The sequence below is a fragment of the Ursus americanus genome, chromosome 31 (assembly GCF_024610735.1).
Source record: "Ursus americanus isolate L20-20 chromosome 31, mUrsAme1.1.p, whole genome shotgun sequence".
NCBI lineage: Eukaryota > Metazoa > Chordata > Mammalia > Carnivora > Ursidae > Ursus > Ursus americanus.
Window position 1 is genome coordinate 21,456,826 of NC_142157.1, and position 22,789 is coordinate 21,479,614.

The following is a 22,789-nucleotide window of genomic DNA, read 5'->3' on the forward strand; positions in this document are numbered from 1 at the left end:
AATGGATAAACAAACTGTAGTACATCCATATAATGGAATATTATTCAGAAATACATGCATTTTGCTTAGTAAAACAAGCCAGTCTTAAAAGGCTACATACATGATCTTAATTATACAACATATTGATAAAGGAAACATTGAAGAGGCAATAAAAAAAAAACAAACAGTGGTTGTCAGAGGTTAAGAGAGAGGGAGGAGAAGAATGAATAGGTGGAGCAAAGAACATTTTTAAGATGGTGTAGCTATTCTGTGTGATACTGTAATGATAGATACGTATCACTCAGCATTTGTCAAAATCGATAAAACTGTACAGCACAAAACAAGCTGGAAACAACAGATTTCAGTTAATAATGTTTCAATATTGGTTCATTACTTATAACACATGTACCAGACAATGCAAGATGTTAATAATAGGGTTAGCTGTATGTGAGGGGTAGGGTGGGTACATAGAAATCTTTGTACTGTCCACTCGATTTTTCTGTAAATCTAAGACTGTATTTTAAAAACCAAAGACTATTAATTATGAAACAAAAAAAATGAAACCACGAAGAAAAAAATGAGTTAATTCCACTAAAACCTTGGAGAGGGCAAGTCCTGTACAATTCAAAATTCTACAAACCCTAAGAAAAGACTGATAAATTTACCTGTATAAAAATTAAAAACTTCTAAATGGAAAAACAACAAAGTAAAAAGAATAATGTAACATATACATATATATACACACACACATACAACTCAAATCATAGACAAGATATGTCCCTAATACATCAAAGACTACAAGAAATGAAAGGATATGTACAGTTCACAGAAAAGGAAACATAAAAATCTCTTAAACACAGAAAATGATGTTTAATCTTGCAAAGGATAAGAGCCTTTGATTTAATGTAAGACTATTTCACGATGAGTACAGGGTGATGTACGGAAGTGCTGAATTACTATACTGTACACCTGAAATTAATATAACACTGTATGTTAACTAACGAATTAAAATAAAAACTTAAGGGGCGCCTGGGTGGCACAGCGGTTAAGCGTCTGCCTTCGGCTCAGGGCGTGATCCCGGCGTTCTGGGATCGAGCCCCACGTCAGGCTCCTCCGCTATGAGCCTGCTTCTTCCTCTCCCACACCCCCTGCTTGTGTTCCCTCTCTCCTGGCTGTCTCTACCTCTGTCAAATAAATAAATAAAATCTTTAAAAAAATAAAATAAAAATAAAATAAAAAATAAAAACTTAAAAAAAACAATAACAACAAAGACTGGGGCACCTGGGTGGCACAGTCAGTTAAGCAGCCAACTCTTGGTTTTGGCTCAGGTTGTGATCTCGGGCCTGTGGGATGGAGCCCCGAGTCCAGCTCTGCACTCAGCACAGAGTCTGCTTAAGATGCTCTCTTCCTCTGCCCTTCCCCGCCTTCCCCCCACATGTGCTCTTTCTCTCTCTCTCTCAAATAAACAAATAAATCTTTAAAAAACAAACAAAAAAACAAAAACAAAGACTATCCCACCTCAAACCCCTTCCCCCTTTATGGACAGGGGTCAAAAGAGAGCCCCAGTCACTCCTTCCTAGGCCTCCAGGGTTCCACTATCTGCAAAGGTCAGGAGGAAGTGTTGGGCACCCAACTTTCTCTACTATCCAATAATTGAGAATTTGAGAACACATGCCTATTATTCCTGTTTACACCAGTCCCTATGAGAAGCTCCAGACTCTCCATCATTAAACAGCTCTACATATGCATTACTTTCCACCTTCTGAAACCTCTCTGCTGTGTCCTCTAGAACTCACAGTCCACTGTCAACAAAAGCCCCGATCCTCAGTCCTTTAGCTCTACAGAAATCTGGCTCTCCAGGGAGGATACTACTCCCACTATATAGGTAGGTACAAGATATGGGTCTTCTTTGCCCACTTTCCTACTTCCAAATCATTCTCCCTCCCTCTTTCCTAAAACAGTCCAATTCTCATCAGGCCAGACTATCTTCTTAATGCATTTATTTTAAAAACCTCAAGTGGGGTGCCCAGGTAGCTCAGTCGATTAAGTGTCTGACTCTTGATTTTGGCTCAGGTCATGATCCCCAGGCTGTGGAATCAAGCACTATGTTGGGCTCTGTGCTAGGCATGGAGCCTGCTTGAAATGATCTCTCTCCCTCTCCCTCTGCCCTCCCTCTCTTTCTTTCTAAAAAACAAAACAACAACAAAAAACCCAAAACAAGAAACACAATTACTCCTCATCCCTCAATGATTTTAACTCCTGGCTCACTGCCACTCTCTCCAACATCACTCCTGTCTTAATTCTCAGAGATGTTAATAATTACTATGTAAGAGATGTCTCCAACATCTTGCCTTTTCAACTTCTATCCCACTTTATTAACTGCCATGGTCACGTCCTAGACCATGCCATTACCAGTAAATGAAAACCCTCTATAATCTCAATTTCAAGCATTCCAATTATCACTTCTATTTTTCTAACTCACTCACTCTCTTACATCCAACTCTGTGCTCATTTAAGGCAACTCACCTCTGTTCCAGCTACTTTGTATCTTTGAAGTTCCCAGCACCAAGCATTTTCTCTTTTGCAGGATTCACACAGATATTACTTCCTCTGCCAGGGACCTGCTTTCAGCTCTTAGGTTCTTCTCAATTTTAAAATCATAAATGTTATCCCTTCAAACTAGTCCTTCCCTGAAAAATCTAAATAGGTCTCCCCTTTTATTCTCCACTAAAGCACTCTGATCACTATCTTCTTAGCTTGTTATCTGTCTACCTGTTCATTTCTACTTTCTACTACTAGACTGTCACTACTGGTGACAAAGGCTTTGTTGTTTTATTTACCACTGCATACACAAAGCATGATACTCAGCCAGTACTCACTGTTTTGTCAAATGAAAGAAAAAGTGACGCAGAAAGAATGAAACTAACTAAAAATAAGTCCACAATGCGAAGTAAAAGAGACATGGAAATCAAGATCACACTTTACAAAAAAAATCCTTCAATTTTACTCCTGTCGGGATGTCCCCTAATTTAAATTATACTTAATCTAAAAATGAATTAGATTCCATTGTAAACTGGAAAAACCTACAGTACCTAGAGCTGCTGTGATAAGTATATATATAATGTTTCTAAGGAACTTAAACAAGACTTGACAAATAATAAGTCATCAATAAATATTGGCTATTATTTTTTAAAGAGCCCTTGAAAGACTTTAAAAATTAAGGCCTATAAGTTGAAAATACAATTATAATAGAACATATATATATGTATATATATATATAATATATATATATAATAGAACATATATATATAATAGAACATATATATATGTATATATATATATATGTGTATATATATATATATGTATATATACATATATATATATATATATATATATGAAGAGATGTGTTTCTCTACCTGATTGAAGATGGTTGAGTCAGAGACTACTTTTTCCCTTTAAAAAAAATCTGGAAATATTCTATCAAACTCCAGGTGAAAAACAGAAATAGTCACAGCCCAGGTACAAGACTAGACAGACAAAATGAAAAGCATTTTTAGCAAACTCTTTTCCAAAGGTTTACATTTGTATTTGTCACAAAATGTCAGTAATGACTATCATTATCCTTCTAGTTCTAGGAATAAATCAAAGATTTACCACCTAAATAGATCCCTTAACCAAGTAAAGAAAAGAGTTGTATCTTGTTTTCCAGTCAACTCTATCTCTATCCAAAGCTAAGCGAAGACAGTGCAAATATAAAATAACAGCACAAATTAATCTAGATGTCAATTAGAGACCTTTAATTTTAACTTGTTATTGTGGATAATCAACATCTACCCAGACATTTATTTTTCACATGAGAATATAAATAAATCAATTAAAACTAACAAACAAAAGTTATTCATTATGCGAAGACATGTTAAAGAAAACTGCTACCATCATTCTCAAAGTTCTCTTGATTCTAAACAAACAGACTTTTCAGTCCATCATATGACCTCACTGGCTAGGCATTTTTCAGTACTTACTCATACACTGGAATTGCACACTAAAAGTCATGTGAATATCCTAGGAAGTCAGAAAAAATTTTCAAAATGTTCTTTAGAGTTTCAAGTCCATCATATTCAAACATTTCAGGCTCAAAAAAAAAACTTCTAACCTATATAAAGCAAATAGTAACCACATCTACTAGGTTTCCTGAGACTGATATAATTATTTGTAATTATTAATTAAATGATTTTACTTAGTAATTATTACTTAAGTGTGGTAACAGTCTACATGCCACTAATCAAAACTCATGTTAAACTAGAAAATGATTTCTAAATTTGTCAATTTAACAACCAATGTACCGCTAACAGACATTAAAAGAAATATATTTCTAAGGCTATCAGGATATATTAATGAATTAACTAATTACAAATGTGGAATCGTGTATATAATATGCTTATTATATATGAATGGAAAATAAATTCATATTTCTGTAAAGAAACAATGGAAAGATAAAAAGGAACAAAAGCATTTATCTGTAGAGGATGGGGGAAAAAACACGGATAGGAGTTAGACTTGCCCATGTTCACCTTTTCAAGATATTTTAACTTTTGAGCCATATAAATATAAATCTATTTTTAAATCAAAAAAGTACATATTTTATATAAGCATAAGTATTTCTTGGAATCAACAAATATAAATATAATCACACATATGTATGTATGGTTTAAAAGAACAGAACAATAAAACTTTTAAAAGAGAAAGAATAAAAGGAACGTTTTTCAAAACACTGGAAGCCATGTTTCTGGGTCACAGTTCTGACTAAATAAAATTTCACAATAATGGCTTTTTCTTCCATTTAAAACTTGAGAATTTTTCCAACTACGACAACTCTAAAAATAGATGATACTTGGAGGAGGGTGAGGAGGAGGAGGAGGAGGAGGAGGAGGAGGAGGAGGAAAAAAGGCCAAAAGGATTTGGGTGGCCAGGGGGAGAAAGACTTGATATAAATTATTTTATTTATGCACTAAATAATTCCACAATATACTGATGATTATAAGTCATTTTGATAAAAATACCAAAGTTTATAGAAAAAGAAAAGCTAAAGTTCCCTCCACAATCCCCAAATTCATCTTCTTAAATAGATCTGTACATTTCATAAAATTAGATTAAAACCAAATGGCAATGCTTTTTAAAAAATTCTAGACTGTCGCCTAGTACACAAATAACTTTATGAAATGCATTCCAATCCGTAACTTCCCTCTACTTCAACCTACCCTATCTAAATCTGTTTCAGGAAAACACACATCACATGGGTATGGTTTCAGGAACACCCCTCTCACACCAATGACATTTTTCAGTCTTCTCTAAAGCACACCAGGTACGTAGACTACCTCGCTGACAACCTACAGTAATGTTCAATATTCTAATGCTACCATCAGTAACCCATAACTAAACATGTGTATGTAGGTTCCTAGATAACATAAACCAGATCTCCAAAGTTCTCCATATACACTAATTACAAAACGATTTCAAAGATTAAAAACCAACTATAAGTGGTTACCAGCTCCTGGCGGGGGGAGAGGGTGGTGGTGAGCTGTCATCTAGTAAGCAGAGTTTTAGTTGGGGATGATGAAAAGTAATGGAAATGGGTAGTGGTGAAAATCCCACAACAATGTGAATGTACTGAATGTCACAAAGATGCCACAAAATGTTTAAAGTCATAAATTTTATGTTATATATATTTTACCATAATAAAAATAAATAAGGGGGTGCCTGGGTGGCTCAGTCATTAAGCGTCTGCCTTCGGCTCAGGGAGTGATCCCAGGGTCCTGGGATCGAGCCCTGCCACCGGGATCCCTGCTCCACTGGGAGCCTGCTTCTTCCTCTCCCACTCCCCCTGCTTGTGTTCCCTCTCTCGCTGGCTGTCTCTCTGTCAAATGAATAAATAAAATCTTTAAAAGATAAATAAATAAATAAATAAATAAATAAATAAATAAATAAATAAATAATAAATATAAAAATAAATAAGCGAACAAAAGAAATATTATGAACACCACAAGTACCCCATAGTTTACTGCTCACCTGAAAAGTACCTTCATAATTTTCTACTACTAAGTTGATCTGAGAATATCTAACACAATTGTGTAACACTTATCCTTAAGCATGCAGGCACAACACCTAGGGCCCACAATAATTTTGGGGGCCCACAAAAATGTTTTCATTTATTTTATTTTATTTTTTCCAAAGCAAAGTTTATTGAGCGATAGTAAAGTGACAGTACAAAGCTCCCAAAGAGGAAGCGGAACCAAGAGGGTTGCCCATTTAAATTTATTTTAAAAGAAAAAGAAAAGAGAGAGGAAAAAATTAACTTTTAGGGCAAAGAAATGTTTGGATGTACAATAATATAGGTGTCTTTATAACAATGCAGTCATAAAACAGTTTTATTAATTTTCACAGAGAAAGAGACCCATAAAGGCAAAAGTGCCGAAGGCCCGTGAAAGTGAACACGGCCTTAATGGTTTCCATTTCCTATTATGAAATTATCAAGGTAAAACAAGAAAGTGAAAATGAAAACACAACTGGATATGTATATAAAACATTATTCTTAAAGAGAAATCACAAATATTAAGGGTTTGACTTTTTTTAAGGGCTAATACTAGACTAGCGTCTCGATTATTATTTAATCCTTTCCAAACAATTCTTTATTAACAAGAGCTATAAAGAGAGACTACATTTATATAAATAAAATAAATAACTTGGAAATTAACTTAAAGAGGATTTAAAGGAACTGGAGAACAAATGTTAAGGGAGGAAAAAATAAGTGGAAGGAAAAAAGGAAGACAAGAGGAAAGGAAAAAACTATTTAAAAGGACAAACAGAACTACACCTCATTATTTAAATCAGCAAAGTTGAAAATACTTACTAATTTATAAACTTAGCATAAAACACCCAAAAGATAACTGAAATATTAAGGAACATACTGACAAGAAGTATATTGTCTAAGATAAATTTGAAAAAAAATGATAATGTATTGATCTAGATAAATAGATACATACTATCCATACAACCTATTGATACGAGATAAAAAGCAGACAAACAGGGTACCCGGGTGGCAAAGTCAGTTAAGCATTTGACTCATGGTTTTAGCTCAGGTCTGATCTCAGGGTGGTGAGATCAAGCCCCACGTCAGGCTCCACGCTCGGTATAGAGTCTGCTTGGGTTTCTCTCTCCCTCTTCCTGTGCCCCCCCAACTCTCTCTCTCTTTCCAATAAATAGATAAATCTTAAAAAAGGCAGGGAGGAACAGTTTTTTAAAGCTACAAATTAGGACATTTTAAATATATGAGAACAATACTGGATGGACCTTGAGGGCATTATGCTAAGTGAAATAAGTTGGAGAGAGAAAGACAAATACTGCAGGATCTCATGGATATGTGGCATCTAATAAAACTGAACTCACAGAGTAGAGAGTGGGTTGATGGTTGCCAGAGGTGGGGGGTGGGGGTGAGGTGAAGTGGGTGAAGGCGGTCAAAAGGTAAAAACTTCCAGTTTTAAGCGAGTTCGGGGAATGTAATGTACAGCACGGAGAGTATAGTTACAATACTTTATTGTACATTAAAGTTGCTAAGAGAGTACGTTAAAGTTCTCATCATACGAAAAAAATAGGGAAAACAATAACAAATGTGGCTAGGAAATTAACTGTTAACATGAAGAAAAACAAACTGATCTCTTTATCTTCATTGCACATTATACAGAATTTCAGATGGATTATAAATTTTTAACTGTAAAATATGGAATATTTCTAGTAATACAAGGGAGTTTATCCTTGCCTTTCAAGCAACAAACCAATTATAAAAAGTATCTACAAAATAAATACCAAATTTATCTTTACCAATGCAAAGATGAAAAGAAAACTGAAAGAGTGAAAAGAGGAGGGACTTTGTAACTGGAATGCTAGATAAAAGTTTTATCTCCAAAATATACTGGGATGGAATTAGCTCAATAACTAATCCTTAAGAGACAAATTGTCACAAAATTGAACTTCAATCAAAAAGAGGTTAAGTTGCACCCATTTAACCATGTGCTCGATACACCATAAACCCTTTATATATGTTAACCAATCTCACACTGACAAGAAGCCACCTGTGAAGAAGACACTATTTTTATTCCTACATAGCAAATGTGGCCCCTCCCCTACAAGGCAGTGTGACACAGCAAAGTGGTCAGAGCTAGGATGTGAACCCAGGGAGTTTCACTCCAAAGTCCATGCTCTCAACCACTACGCTATCTGCGTCTTTCCTCTGCACAACAAAAATTCATGGACTTTTTCGTTCTACAAATCTAAGTCTATAAGATAGACATAAACTACTATAGCACAAAACAAAACACAAACAAGAATGTTTTTGATAGAGTGCTTTGGGGATTCACAGGACCATAACATGATTTGCTGTAAAGAGGATAAAGAAAGCTTTGTAGAAGAAATGATATGTATATTGGGCCTGGAAAGATATGAGACACAAAGACAGAAAATGGGAGAATAAAATATTTCACACTGAGGAGGAGAAAAGATGGCAGAGGAGTAGGGGACCCCTTTTTCAGCTGATCCCCTGAGTCAAACTGGATATCTACCAGACCATCCTGAACACCCATGAAATCAGCCTGAGACGCAGGAAGATACATCTGGACCTCTACAAATGAATATCTCCAGCGCTGAGTATTGAGGTACAAAGCAGGGAACCATGAATCCACGCACAGATATCGGAAGATAAACGGAAGGGGGAGGGAGCCGACGTGCTCGGGCACCGGGTGTAGTAGCCACCTGCACTGGGGAGCGGGCCAGACTCCCGGACCAGCATGCAGGAGAGAGAAGACTGAGACCTTGAGCCCCAGAACGCGCATGTGACCAGACTGAAAACCAGAGCTCCGGAGCGCTCACTGGAGCCGGACTGATACTGGGAGCTCGGGAGCAGGCACGCGTCCAGACTGAAAACCGGAGCTCCGGAGCGCGCACTCAAACTAGACTGAAAACGGGAGCTCGGGAGCACACGCGTGACCTGACTGAAAACCGGAGCTCCGGAACGCTCACTGGAACCAGACTGATACCAGAAGCTCAGGAGCGCGTGCATGCCCAGACTGAAAACCGGCATTCTGGAGCGCACAAGAACCACACTGAAACAGGGAGCTTGGGAGCGCGCAAGGGAACTGGGGGCAGCAGGCAGTGTTAGAAGCACAAAGGACAGAGACCTGCCGGCCCTGGAAGTGAGGGCTGGGAGAGGGACGCACAACCGGGGACGCTGCAGGGTTTTTCGCAGCACCGACAGAAACAGAGTTAAAGTGGCCAAGAGAGCTCAGTGGAGAGCAGACTGCGATCTCTCTGTTCTGAGACAGAGGCTAGGATACGGCCACTGCTGCTCTGACTCTCAGGAGAGGCACAGAAAACCGCCAGGGAAAGCTGCCAGAGAACAAAACCCCAGAAATACCAGCTCACATTGTGCCAATCACCATCCCCCCTCGCAGGGGACAGGGCAACTCTACCCAAACAGGGTTGCCTGAATATCAGTGCAACAGGCCCCTCCCCCACAAGGCAGGCTGAAAATTCAAGAAGCCCAAATCCCTAGGGTCCCTATAAAACAAGAGCACACTGCCTGGGTCCTGGTCAATAATTTGGGCTCTGGGCAAGCCCGCAACCTCTCCTCATCAGAATGACGAGAAGGAGAAATCCCCCCCAGCAAAGAAAAGATAATGAGTCTGTGGCCTCTGCCACAGAACTGATGGATATGGATATAACCAAATTGTCAGAAATGGAGTTCAGAGTAACAATGGTCAAGACGATGTGTAGGCTTGAAAAAAATATTAACGAAAATATTAACGAGAATATAGAATCTCTAAGGGCGGAAATGAGAGTGAATCTGGCAAAAATTAAAAATGCTATGAATCAACTGCAGTCTAAACTAGACGCTCTGACAGCCAGGGTAAATGAGGCAGAAGAAAGAATTAGTGAATTGGAGGATGGGATGGTAGAAATGAAACGTTCCAATGTCAGAATCATCGGCATCCCCGAGGGTGTGGAGAAAGAGAGAGGTCTAGAAGAGATATTTGAACGAACTGTAGCTGAGAACCTCCCTAATATGGCAAAGGAAACAAGCATTTGTGTCCAAGAGGCAGAGAGGACCCCTCCCAAGGTCAATGATAACAGACCTACACAACGTCAGGTCATAGTGCATTTCGCAAATATTAGATCCAAGGATACAGTATTGAAAGCGGCCAGGGGGAAGAAAATCCTTACGTACAGAGGGAAAAATATCAGAATAACGTCAGACCTGTCTACAGAGACCTGGCAGGCTAGGAAGGGTTGGCAGGGTATTTTCAAAGCTCTATCTGAGAAGAACATGCAGCCAAGTATCCTTAATCCAGCAAGGCTGTCACTCTGAATTGATGGAGAGATAAGGACCTTCCAGGATCAGAAGAAACTGAAGGAATTCGTAACCACCAAACCAGCCCTACATGAGATATTAAGGTGGGTTCTATAAAAGTAAAAAGGCCCCAAGAGTGATACAGAACAGAAATTTACAATCTATAGAAACAAAGACTTCACAGGCAACATTATATCATTAAAATCGTATCTCTCGATAAACACTCTCTATGGGAATGGCCTAAATACTCCCATAAAACACCACAGGGGTGCAGACTGGATAAAAAGACATGACCCATCCATTTGCTGTCTATAGAGACTCATTTTGAAACCTAAAGATACATCCAGACTGATAGTGAAGGGATGGAAAACCATTTTTCATGCCAATGGACCTCAAAAGAAAGCTGGGATAGCAATTCTCATATCAGACAGATTAGATATTAAGCTAAAGACCGTAGTTAGAGATACAGAAGGACACTATATTATTCTTAAAGGATGTATCCAACAAGTAGATATGACAATTATAAATATCTATGCCCCTAACAGGGGGGCAGCTAGATACACAAGCCAACTCTTAACCAGAATAAAGAGACATAACGATAATAATACATTAATAGTAGGGGACCGCAACACTCCACTCTCAGCAATAGACAGATCACCTAAGCAGAAAATCAACAAAGAAACAAGAGCTTTGAATGACATACTGGACCAGATGGACCTCATAGATATATACAGAACACTATACACCAGAACAACAGAATACTCCTTCTTTTTGAATGCACATGGAACTTTCTCCAGAAAAGACCATATACTGGGTCACAAAACAGGTCTCAATCGATACCAAAAGACTGAGGTTATTCCCTGCATATTCTCAGACCACAATGCTTTGAAACTGGAACTCAGTCAGAGGAGAAATCTGGAAGAAACTCAAAGACTTGGAAACTAAGAACCATCCTGCTCAAGAGTGACTGGGTAAACCAGTAAATTAAAAACCAGTTTAAACAATTTTTGGAGACAAATGAGAATGAAAATACATCAGTCCAAAACCTATGGGACACTGCAAAGGTGGTCCTAAGGGGAAAACACATAGCCATTCAAGCCTCACTCAAAAGAACAGAAAAATCTAAAATGCAGTTTTTATATTCTCACCTCAAGAAGCTGGAGCTGGAACAGAAGAACATGTCTAACCCACGCACGAGAAGGCAGTTGATCAAGATTAGAGCAGAGATCAATGAATTAGAAACCAGGAGCACAGTAGAGCAGATCAACAGAACTAGAAGCTGGCTCTTTGAAAGAATAAATAAGATCGATAAGCCACTGGCAAGACTTATTCAAAAGAATAGAGAAAGGACCCAAATTAATAAAATTATGAATGAAAGGGGAGAGATCACAACGAATACCAATGAAATAGGAAGGATCATTAGAAACTTTTATCAACAGCTTTACGCCAATAAATTAAACAACCTGGATGAAATGGATGCCTTCCTGGAAACCTATAAACTACCAAGACTGAAACAGGAAGAAATTGATTATTTAAACAGACCAATTAATCATGAAGAGATTGAAGCAGTGATCAAAAACCTCCCCAAAAACAAGAGAGTGGGGCCCGACGGATTCCCTGGGGAATTCTACTAAACATTCAAAGAAGAAATAATACCTATTCTCCTGAAGCTGTTTCAAAAAACAGAAACAGAAGGAAAACTACCAAACTCATTCTATGAGGCCAATATTACCTTGATCCTCAAACCAGGCAAAGACCCCATCAAAAAGGAGAATTACAGACCGATATCCCTGATGAATATGGACACCAAAATTCTCAACAAGATCCTAGCTAATAGGATCCAACAGTACATTAAAAGGATTGTTCATCATGACCAAGTGGGATTCATCCCTGGGATCCAAGGGTGGTTCAACATTCGCAAATCGATCAGTGTGATAGACCATATCAACAAGAAAAGGGTCAAGAACCATACGATCCTCTCAAATGATGCAGAAAAAGCATTTGACAAAATACAGCATCCTTTCCTGATTAAAATCCTTCAGACTGTAGGGAGAGAGGGTACATTCCTCAATTTCATAAAAACCATCTATGAAAAGCCTACAGCAATTATCATTCTCAATGGGGAAAAGCTGGAAGCCTTTCCCTTAAGATCAGGAACACGACAAGGATGCCCACTCTCACCATTATTATTCAACATAGTACTAGAAGTCCTTGCAACAGCAATCAGACAACAAAAAGGGATAAAAGGTATCCAAATCGGCAAAGAAGTCACAGATGACGTGATACTCTATATGGAAAACCCAAAAGACTCCACCCCCAAACTACTAGAAGTTACAGAGCAATTCAGTAATGTGGCAGGATACAAAATCAATGCTCAGAAATCAGTTGCATTTCTATACACGAACAATGAGACTGAAGAAAGAGAAATTAGGGAATCCATTCCATTTACAATAGCACCAAAAATCATACGTTATCTCGGAATTAACTTAACCAGAGACGTAAAGGAGCTATCTTCTAGAAACTACAAATCACTCTTGAAAGACATTGAAGAAGACGCAAAAAGATGGGAAAATATTCCATGCTCATGGATCGGAAGAATTTACATAGTTAAAATGTCTATGCTACCCAGAGCAATCTATACCTTCAATGCCATCCCAATCAAAATACCAATGACATTTTTCAAAGAACTGGAACAAACAGCCCTTAAGTTCGTGTGGAACCAGAAAAGGCCCCGAATTGCCAAGGAATTGCTGAAAAGGAAAAACAAAGCTGGGGGCATCACATTGCCAGATTTCAAGCTATACTACAAAGCTGTGATCACAAAGACACCATGGTACTGGTACAAAAACAGACACATAGACCAATGGAACAGAATAGAGAACCCAGAAATGGACCCTCGGCTCTTTGGGCAACTAATCTTTGATAAAGCAGGAAAAAACACCCAGTGGAAAAAAGACAGTCTCTTCAATAAATGGTGCTGGGAAAACTGGACAGCTATATGCAAAAGAATGAAACTTGACCACTCTCTCACACCATACACAAAGATAAACTCCAAATGGATGAAAGACCTTGATGGGAGACATGAATCCATCAAAATCCTAGAGGAGAACATAGGCTGCAACCTCTTTGACATTAGCCACAGCAACTTTTTTCATGACACATCTCCAAAGGCAAGAGAAACAAAAGATAAAATGAACTTGTGGGACTTCATCAAGATAAAAAGCTTCTGCACAGCCAAGGAAACAGTCAAAAAAACTAAGAGGCAGCCCACGGAATGGAGAAGATATTTGCAAATGACACTACAGATAAAGACTGGTATCCAAGATCTAAAGAACTTCTCAAACTCAATACACGGGAAACAAATAATCAAATAAAAAAATGGGCAGAAGATATGAACAGACACTTTTCCAATGATGACATACAAATGGCTAACAGACACATGAAAAAATGTTCAAAATCATTAGCCATCAGGGAAATTCAAATCAAAACCATATTGAGATGCCACCTTACGCCAGTTAGAATGGCAAAAATTGACAAGGCAGGAAACGACAAATGTTGGAGAGGCTGTGGAGAAAGGGGATCCCTCTTACACTGTTGGTGGGAATGCAAGTTGGTACACCCACTTTGGAAAACAGTGTGGAGGTCCCTTACAAAGTTAAAAATTGAGCTACCCTATGATCCAGCAATTGCACTACTGGGTATTTACCCCAAAGATACAGACGTAGTGAAGAGAAGGGCTATATGCACCCCAATGTTCATAGCAGCATTGTCCACAATAGCTAAATTGTGGAAGGAGCCGAGATGCCCTTCAACAGATGACTGGATTAAGAAGATGTGGTCCAGGGGCGCCTGGGTGGCACAGCAGTTAAGCGTCTGCCTTCAGCTCAGGGCGTGATCCCGGCGTTATGGGATCGAGCCCCACATCAGGCTCCTCCGCTATGAGCCTGCTTCTTCCTCTCCCACTCCCCCTGCTTGTGTTCCCTCTCTCACTGGCTGTCTCTATCTCTGTCGAATAAAATAAATAAAATCTTTAAAAATAAATAAATAAATAAATAAAAATAAATATTAAGAAGATGTGGTCCATATATACAATGGAATATTACTCAGCTATCAGAAAGAAAAATTACAGAACATTTGCAGCAACATGGATGGGACTGGAGGAGATTATGCTAAGTGAAATAAGTCAAGCAGAGAAAGACAATTATCATATGGTTTCACTCATTTATGGAACATAAGAAATAGGAAGATCGGTAGGAGAAGGAAGGGAAGAATGAAGGGGGGGTAAACAGAAGGGGGAATGAACCAAGAGAGACTGTGGACTCTGGGAAACAAACGGAGGGCTTCAGAGGGGAGGGGAGTGGGGGACTGGGATAGGCCGGTGATAGGTATTAAGGAGGGCATGTATTGCATGGTGCACTGGGTATTATACGCAAATAATGAATCATGGAACGTTGCATCAAAAAATGGGTATGTACTGTATGGTGACCAACATAAGAAAATAAAAATTATTATAAAAAAATATATATTTCACGCTAAAGGAATACAATGACCAAAAGGATTTAACTAAGATAGGAAAGCACTGGCAACTGAAAAGCTTGAGTTAAAAAAATGGTACTTGGAGGAAAAATAAATGGAAAAGAAATGAGTCAGATGACTAGAGGGAGTCAGACAACTCACTGCAGAAGGTAGAGGAGTAACATGGTCAGAGATGTTACAGGGCAACTAGATATAAGATGTGTACAGAAAAGATACGGAAAGAAATATCAGAAGGTTAATTTGCTAGTCTAGGCATGGTAAGGAATGTCTCAAGTAAAGTGGGACCAACAGAACTAGAGAAAAAGGAATAGAAATATAGCACACAGTAGCTACACAAATTCCAATTAAATTAAGGAACTAACAGAGTCAGAAAGAAAAAGACTCAGTACACTAAAATGTAAAGACAACCAAGGGGATGGATGAGGCCACATTTGGAGACCACGCTTTGGGGAACCTGACAAGGGCTGCACGTTACAAACCAAAGAGGGCTTGACTGAAGGGGCTGAAAGACCCTGAAGACAGTCCTTGCCTGCTTTGTCCAGGTTCAAGAAGTTAACTGAGAAGACTTTATAATATCAATACTCTGAGATATTTTGGAGGAAGATTGACAGAATTTAGCAAGAGTATTAATGTGGAGGTGACTCTAAGGTTTTAAGTGCAAATGAAATAATCTTGTCATTAACAGACAGGAACAAAAGAGGGAAAGCAGGTTTAGAGCAAAAAGAGACATGACTTCAGGTTTCTACATGGTGAGATCAAAGCTTATACAGTATGATATCCAGAAATAATGATGTGTCCACAAGACTAGGGCTATGGTGAGAAAAATCAGAGCTGAAAATATAGATGTCACCCATATAAAGATATGTATAAGTTGTAAGATTTTTTTAAAAATGTACTAGAAAAGAAGAAAGTATTAGGGAAACAAAACGGATCAAAGACTGTTTAAGGAACTGCCTATATTTAGGGGGGAAGGAAGCAGAGCCAAAGAAAGCATCATCAGAGGGTTAAGATTAGCACCACCAGAATCAAGTATAGGGGCACCTGGCTGACTCAACTGGTGAAGCATGCAACTCTTGATCTTGGGGTTATGAGTTCAAGGCCCTATGTTGGAGCCCTATGTTGGATGTAGAAGTTGCTTAAAAATAAAATCTTAACAAAAAAAAGTATAACACAGCAGGGTTCTCTAACAGTTTTCACAGGAAAGTACATAAATAAGACAATATTTTTGTGGCACAAAGGGGTAAATGAGGCTGCTAATAACCAGGTGTTATTAGCCCAAGAATTTAGGAAATTATTAATCTGCATACCAGTTGATCCACTTGTACTGAAAGCTCTGTATTAACAAAAAGGCTTTATGCCAGAAAGTTTAAGATTATACTGTCCTAAACTCTCTTTCTATAGTCACTGATCAGTTAGGTGGAATATCGCAGATACGACAATGAAGCAAAGAACTGAAAACCATGAAACTTGAGAAATCAATTAATTGAGAAATCACTAACGGTTTTAAAAGTCAATAGAAAAAGCTAGACTTCAGGAAGCAACTATGGACAAAGGTTTAATTAAAATATCAACATTGTTACCAGTTATGTTACCCTAATTGGTTACAGAGAGTAACTAAAATGGGATGTTTCCTCATAGCTTCCTAACAAAAACATTCCTTTTTTAAACTAAGTTATAACTGTAATATGCTTTACCTTCTAACTCTCATTTTATTCATGTTAATAAAGAGAATAAATAAAGCTCCTCTGAAACTTTGCAACACTTACCCAGTTCGAGATTGACCGACTTTATCACAAATATCCAAAATGAGGCCCCAATCCTCAGCAGTATTCATCTCACTGGTTGCTTTCTCTGTGTATTATGAAAAGAAATTGCAGAAACATTATTTTTAAAAATCTTTAAGAGGTAAATAATCACATTCAAATGACCAAACTGTGATTAAGAAATCAGAATAGTTCCTAGGGGCGCCTGGGTAGCGCAGTCGTTAAAGCGTCTGCCTTCGGCTCAGGGCGTGATCCTGGCGATCCGGGATCGAGTCCCACATCAGGCTCTTCCGCTATGAGCCTGCTTCTTCCTCTCCCACTCCCCCTGCTGTGTTCCCTCTCTCGCTGGCTGTCTCTCTGTCACATAAATAAATAAATAAAATCTTTAAAAAAAAAAAAAAAAAAAAAAAAAGAAATCAGAATAGTTCCCAGCAGCCCATTTAACAAGATAGTCAAGTACATATTCAATGATGTAATGAGCACTGGGTGTTACATGCTACTGATGAATCACTAAATTCTACCCCTGAAACTAATAATACACTATGTGTTAACTAAATTGAATTTAAATTTAAAAAAAAATTTTTTTAATAAAAAATTTAAAAATCTTTAAAAAGGAAAAAAGAAAAAAGAAATAGGCCATTGACAGGACACCTGGGTGGCTCAGTTGGTTAAGCATTTGACTCTTGATTTTGGCTCAAGTTTTGATCTCAGGGTCCTGAGATTGAGTCCCACATCTGACTCCGTGCTCAGTGCGGAGTCCGCTTGTCCCTCTCCCTCTGCTCCTCCCCCAGCACCTGCTCGCGCACGCGTACTCTCTCTCTCTCTCAAATAAATAAATGAGTAAATAAAATCTTAAAAAAAAAAAAGAAATAGGCCACTGATACTTAGTTATAAAAAACAACAACAAAAAACTACATACAGGTCTATTCCCTTCTCCAAGAAGAGAGACTAAAATAAGAAATACTTTCATTATCAAATAATTCTTAGCTTTACTTGCCAATGAAGAAACATGACAAGGCACAAATCTCTATGAAAATGTTTCAGGCAATTAAATTAATTAATTATATGATTTTGTTGATTTTCGTGTCTGACATGGGGAAGGAGGAAAATGAACAAAAGAAACCAAGCTTTAACTGAGTGAATGAATGAGTAAATGAAAACTCAGCAAATTAAAAACCATCAACAGAGGTATCACAGACGGAGCCCAATCATCTCATTAAGCTCCCTCCCTTAATTAAAATAAGAGATTTTTTAAGGCAAACACACAAGAATAAAGAAAACATGAGAAGCAAGAACAGCAACAATATCTCGAAAATTATGTAACAATATAGATATATGGTACCTACTTAGAAGACCCAAAAACAGTGCATCATCATACACTGGCAGTAACAAAAAAGCTTAAGAACCAGCCTGTTTTACACCACTGAATTCTCAGAAAAGTCAAGTACTGGTAGCAGAAGGAAATGCCTGGAGCTGACAGTGGAGAAGAAAGAAGGCTTACAATGGATTAATGCTGTTGGAAGTGTGTAGGTAGGTACCTACTTCGCCTTCCTTACTCAAGAGCTCTGGCAACCACCTCTCCCCAACCCACCTGAGCAAATGAGTGAAGATTTGCTTTCTGGAAATAAAGCAAAGTTTTTCTAGACAAGGAGACACAAAGCATAGTTGAGACATAAGCACCAAAAATAAGGAATTACTTCCAGTTTCCAGTACAGCATTTAAGGAACTTGGAAGTTACCACTCCATCCAATAAGTAAAAAGCTGAATAAAGTGAAAAATAAACAACTCTTCTGAGATCCTTCAGAAGTGACATCACAGGGCAAATGCAGTCCCCAAAACTAGAGACACAGACAGACGGATACATAGAATGACAATTTAAAAGAGCAGAAACCCATAAGCAGAAATATCACCAAGATGACCAGCACCACAGATCTAAGCTGTAACAGACAAACTGCTGGAGGCTAAGTGCGCACAATCCTGAAAGCTAAAATCCAAGGGGGCCCAGATGCAGGGGATTTCTCACATTTTTGTAAATTTTATTTTCATGAGCTCTCCCAGGATCTCAAGGTAAATATCAGAGAAAACTTCCTAGTTTTCAGCAAGGGGAGCAGGGCAATAACTATTGTGAGATACACCAGAGCATTCTCTTCTTAACAAGGCCACTTGTTAATTATTTTAACCAGCACCTAACCAACTAGGGTTTTACCAGAGATTAACCCACCTGGGGTAAGGGAAATTCCCAACTCCAACCTGCTCCAGCCTTCCATGTGGAAAAAGGGGAATACCCAATTTCAGCCCAACTAGCCATCTCTGCCCACCTAAGAGGGGGAAAAAACTGAGAAGCATGTGAGAAATTCACACCCCAGGGGCAAAGGGTCACTTTAAAAGACTGAGACCTAATCACCAGACTATAGAACACTTCTTACCTAATGCCTTTCTATTATGCCATTAAAGAACAGTGTTCCTTTTTTTTTTTTTAAAGGATGGTGTTTCTTTTATCTAGGTGCATCATGTCTAGCTTTCAGCAAACCGCACTATTAAGGCAAAAAACACAGTCTGAAGAGTAAGCATCAGAACCAGATTCACACATGACAGGAATGCTGGAGTTATCAGACCAGGAATTTCAAAAGCTATAATTAATATGCTAAGAGCTCTAATGGAAATAGGAGACAACATGCAAGAACAGATAAAGAAAATAAGCACAGAAGTGGAAATTCTGAAAAAGAATCAAAAAGAAATACTAGAGTTCAAAAATAGTGTAACAAAAATGAATGCCTGTGATGCACTCATGAGCAGACAGAACATGGCTAAAGAATCTCTAGACTTGGGGCGCCTGGGTGGCACAGCGGTTAAGCGTCTGCCTTCGGCTCAGGGCGTGATCCCGGCGTTGTGGGATCGAGCCCCACATCGGGCTCCTCCGCTGGGAGCCTGCTTCTTCCTCTCCCACTCCCCCTGCTTGTGTTCCCTCTCTCGCTGGCTGTCTCTATCTCTGTCGAATAAATAAATAAAATCTTTAAAAAAAAAATTAAAAAAAAAAAAAAAAAGAATCTCTAGACTTAAGCATATGTCAATAGGAACTTCCAAAACTGAAAAGCAAAGGGAAAAAATGACTGGAAGAAAAAAAAAAAAAAACACCTGCAACAGATTATCCATGAACTGTTGGAAACTACAAGAAGTAAAACATAGACATAATTAAAATAGCACAGAAGAAACACAATACTTACAGCAAAAACAACTCAGCATCCCAAATTGATGTGAGACATCAAACCACAAGTCCAGGAAGCTCCAAGAACACCAAACACAACAAGTTTCAAAAAAACTACACCTAGGTATACCATTTTAAAACTGCTAAAAAATCAATGATAAAGAAAAAAATGGGAAAACAAAAAAGACAGCAGAAGAAAAACACCTTACCTATCCGGAAGTAAACATAAGAATTACATCTGACATCTCAGAAAGCATGCAACCAAGGAGGAAATGGAGTGAAATAGTGTTGAGAGAAAATAACCACCAACCTATTATTTATGTACCCTGTGAAATTATTCTTCAAAAGGAAAGGAGAAATAAAGCCTTTCTCAAACAAAAAATCATTAAGAAAATTTGTTGCCAATAAACTGACCTTGCAAAAAAAAGCTAGAAAAAAAAAAAAAAGTTCTTCAGAGAGAAGAAAATGATATAGGAGGTGTGTGTATGTTTCCATGTAAGTGAAATAAATGACAGCAAGGATATCAGGAACAGGAGAGAGGAACTGGGAATATTATGTTATTCATTTCACTTGCCTGCACTACCAGTGAAGTGGTATAATGTTATCTGAAAGTGGATTTGGATTACTTTTAAAAGTACATTGCAAACTCTAGCGCAACCACTAAAAATAACAAAAACAGAAGTATAATTGATATGCTACAAAAGAAAGACTGAATCATATGAAATGCACCAAGGCACACCTGAGTGGCTCAGGCAGTTAAGAGTCTGCCTTTGGCTCAGGTCATGATCCCAGGGTCCTGGGATCAAGTCCCACATTGAGCTTCCTGATCAGCAGAGAGCCTGCTGCTCCCCCTGCTTATGCCCTCTCTCTTGCTCTCTCTCTGACAAATAAATGATTAAAATTAAAAAAAAAAATGCTCCATTAAAATCATGAAAGAAAAAAAAAGAGAGAAAGAAAAAATAGGAACAAAGAACAAGGGCTACAACTAGAAAACTTTAACAGATATAGTAGATATTAATGCAACAATATCAATAATCACTTTAACTGTTAGTGGTCTAAATACAAATATTGCCACAGTGATCAAAACAAAATGCAATTATATGTTGTCCACAGGAAGCTCACTTTAAATATAAAGACACGTATACATTAAAAGTAAAGAGATGGAGAAAGAGAACCATACCAACACCAATTAATAGAAAAATCAATACAACCAAAAGTTGGTTCTTTGAAAAGATCAATAAAATTGACAGACGGTTGAAAAGAAAAGAAGAAAGAAAGAAGATACAAACTACTAATATCAGAAATGAAAGAGGGAATATCACTAAAGATTTCATGGACATTAAAAGGATATTATATGAACATTACAATGGTTCTTGAGGGGATACTATTGAGGGGATTATGAGAACCTCTAATTTACAGCCAATCAGTAAGAAGCACATGACATATCCTGGACTTTGGCATCTGAAGTGGACAGTGAGGGCAGTCTTGTGGGACTGAGCCCTAAACCTGTGGGAGCTGACAATATTTATATTTAGATAGACAGTGTCAGAATTGAGTTAAATTTGTGGGACACTGGACAGTGTCCACTGAGAATTAGAGAACTGCTCAGTGGTGTGGGAAAAACACACATCAGAATTATGAACTCTATGCCCACAAATTTGATAACCTAGATAAAATGGATCAATTCCTTGAAAGACACATCTGTCAAAATACACACAAAAATATAGACACTCTGTAGACGCCTATGTCTATTAAAGAAATTGAACCAATAATTAATAACCTTCCAAAACAGACAGCATCAGGCACAGACAGGTTAGTGGTAATTTCTACCAAACATTTAAGGAAGAAATTATACCAATTCTCTCCAATCTCATTTAGAAGATGGAAGCAGAAAATACTTCATTCTATGAGAGCACAGTACCTAGTACCAAAACCAAAGACATTATTAGGAACGAAAACTATAGATGAACAGAGATGCAAAAATCCTTAACAAAATATTAGGCAAATCAAATCCAACAATATAAAAAAAGAACTCTACATCACAACCACATGGGATTTATCCCAGGTAAGCAATGCTGGCTCAGTATTCAAAATCAATAAATCTATCTCATCAACAGCTAAAGAAAAATCGCATGATCTTATCAATAAACTCAGAAAAAGCAACTGACAAAGTCCAAAACTCATGATAAAAATTCTCAGTAAACTAGGGATAACAGGGAACTTCCTAAACTTGATAAAGAACATCTACAAAATATCTATGACTAATATATTTAATGGTGAGAAACTAGTAGAAGCTTTACCACTAAGATCAGAAACAAGGCAAGGATGTCTTCTCTCACCATACCTTTTCACCAGCATACTGGAAGTCCTAGCTAACGCATAAGGACAAGATAAAGATATTAAAGGTACAAAGATTGGGAAGGAAGAAATAAACTTGTTTTTCCTCACAGACAACATGTTCATCTATGGAGAAAATCCAAAAATATCAACAACAACAAAAAACTAGAACTAAAAAATGAGGGGCACCTGGGTGGCTCAGTTGGTTAAGCCTCTGACTCTGGTTTTGGCTCAGGTCATGATCTCAGGGGCTGGAGATCAGCCGCCACCCCCACCCCACCAGGCTCCCCGCTCTTCAGGGAGTCTGCCTCCTCTCTCTCTCTCCCTCTGCTCCTCCCCCGCTCCTGCACTCTCTCTCAAGTAAAGAAATATATCTTTTAAAAAAAATGACTTTGGCAAAATTGTACAAGGGTGATTGTACAAAAGTCAGCAACTTTCCTATATATTAACAACAAACTGCAATTTTAAATTAAAAACAAAATACCATTTATATTAGTACTCAAATAAAATACTTAAGTATAAATCTACAAAATACATATAAAATCTATATGCTGAAAACTACAAAACTCTGAT

The 22,789-nt window shown here is 37.9% G+C and overlaps 1 protein-coding gene across 1 annotated transcript in view; it reads right to left on the minus strand.

The window, feature by feature from the left end:
- The window catches only part of STAM (signal transducing adaptor molecule), a 102,576-nt gene that overhangs the window by 64,853 nt on the left and 14,934 nt on the right, over nucleotides 1–22,789 (minus strand). Inside the window, exon 2 of the mRNA XM_045787591.2 lies at nucleotides 16,678–16,762. Coding sequence (XP_045643547.1) covers nucleotides 16,678–16,762 — 85 coding nt within the window. The remainder of the gene's footprint in view (nucleotides 1–16,677; nucleotides 16,763–22,789) is intronic.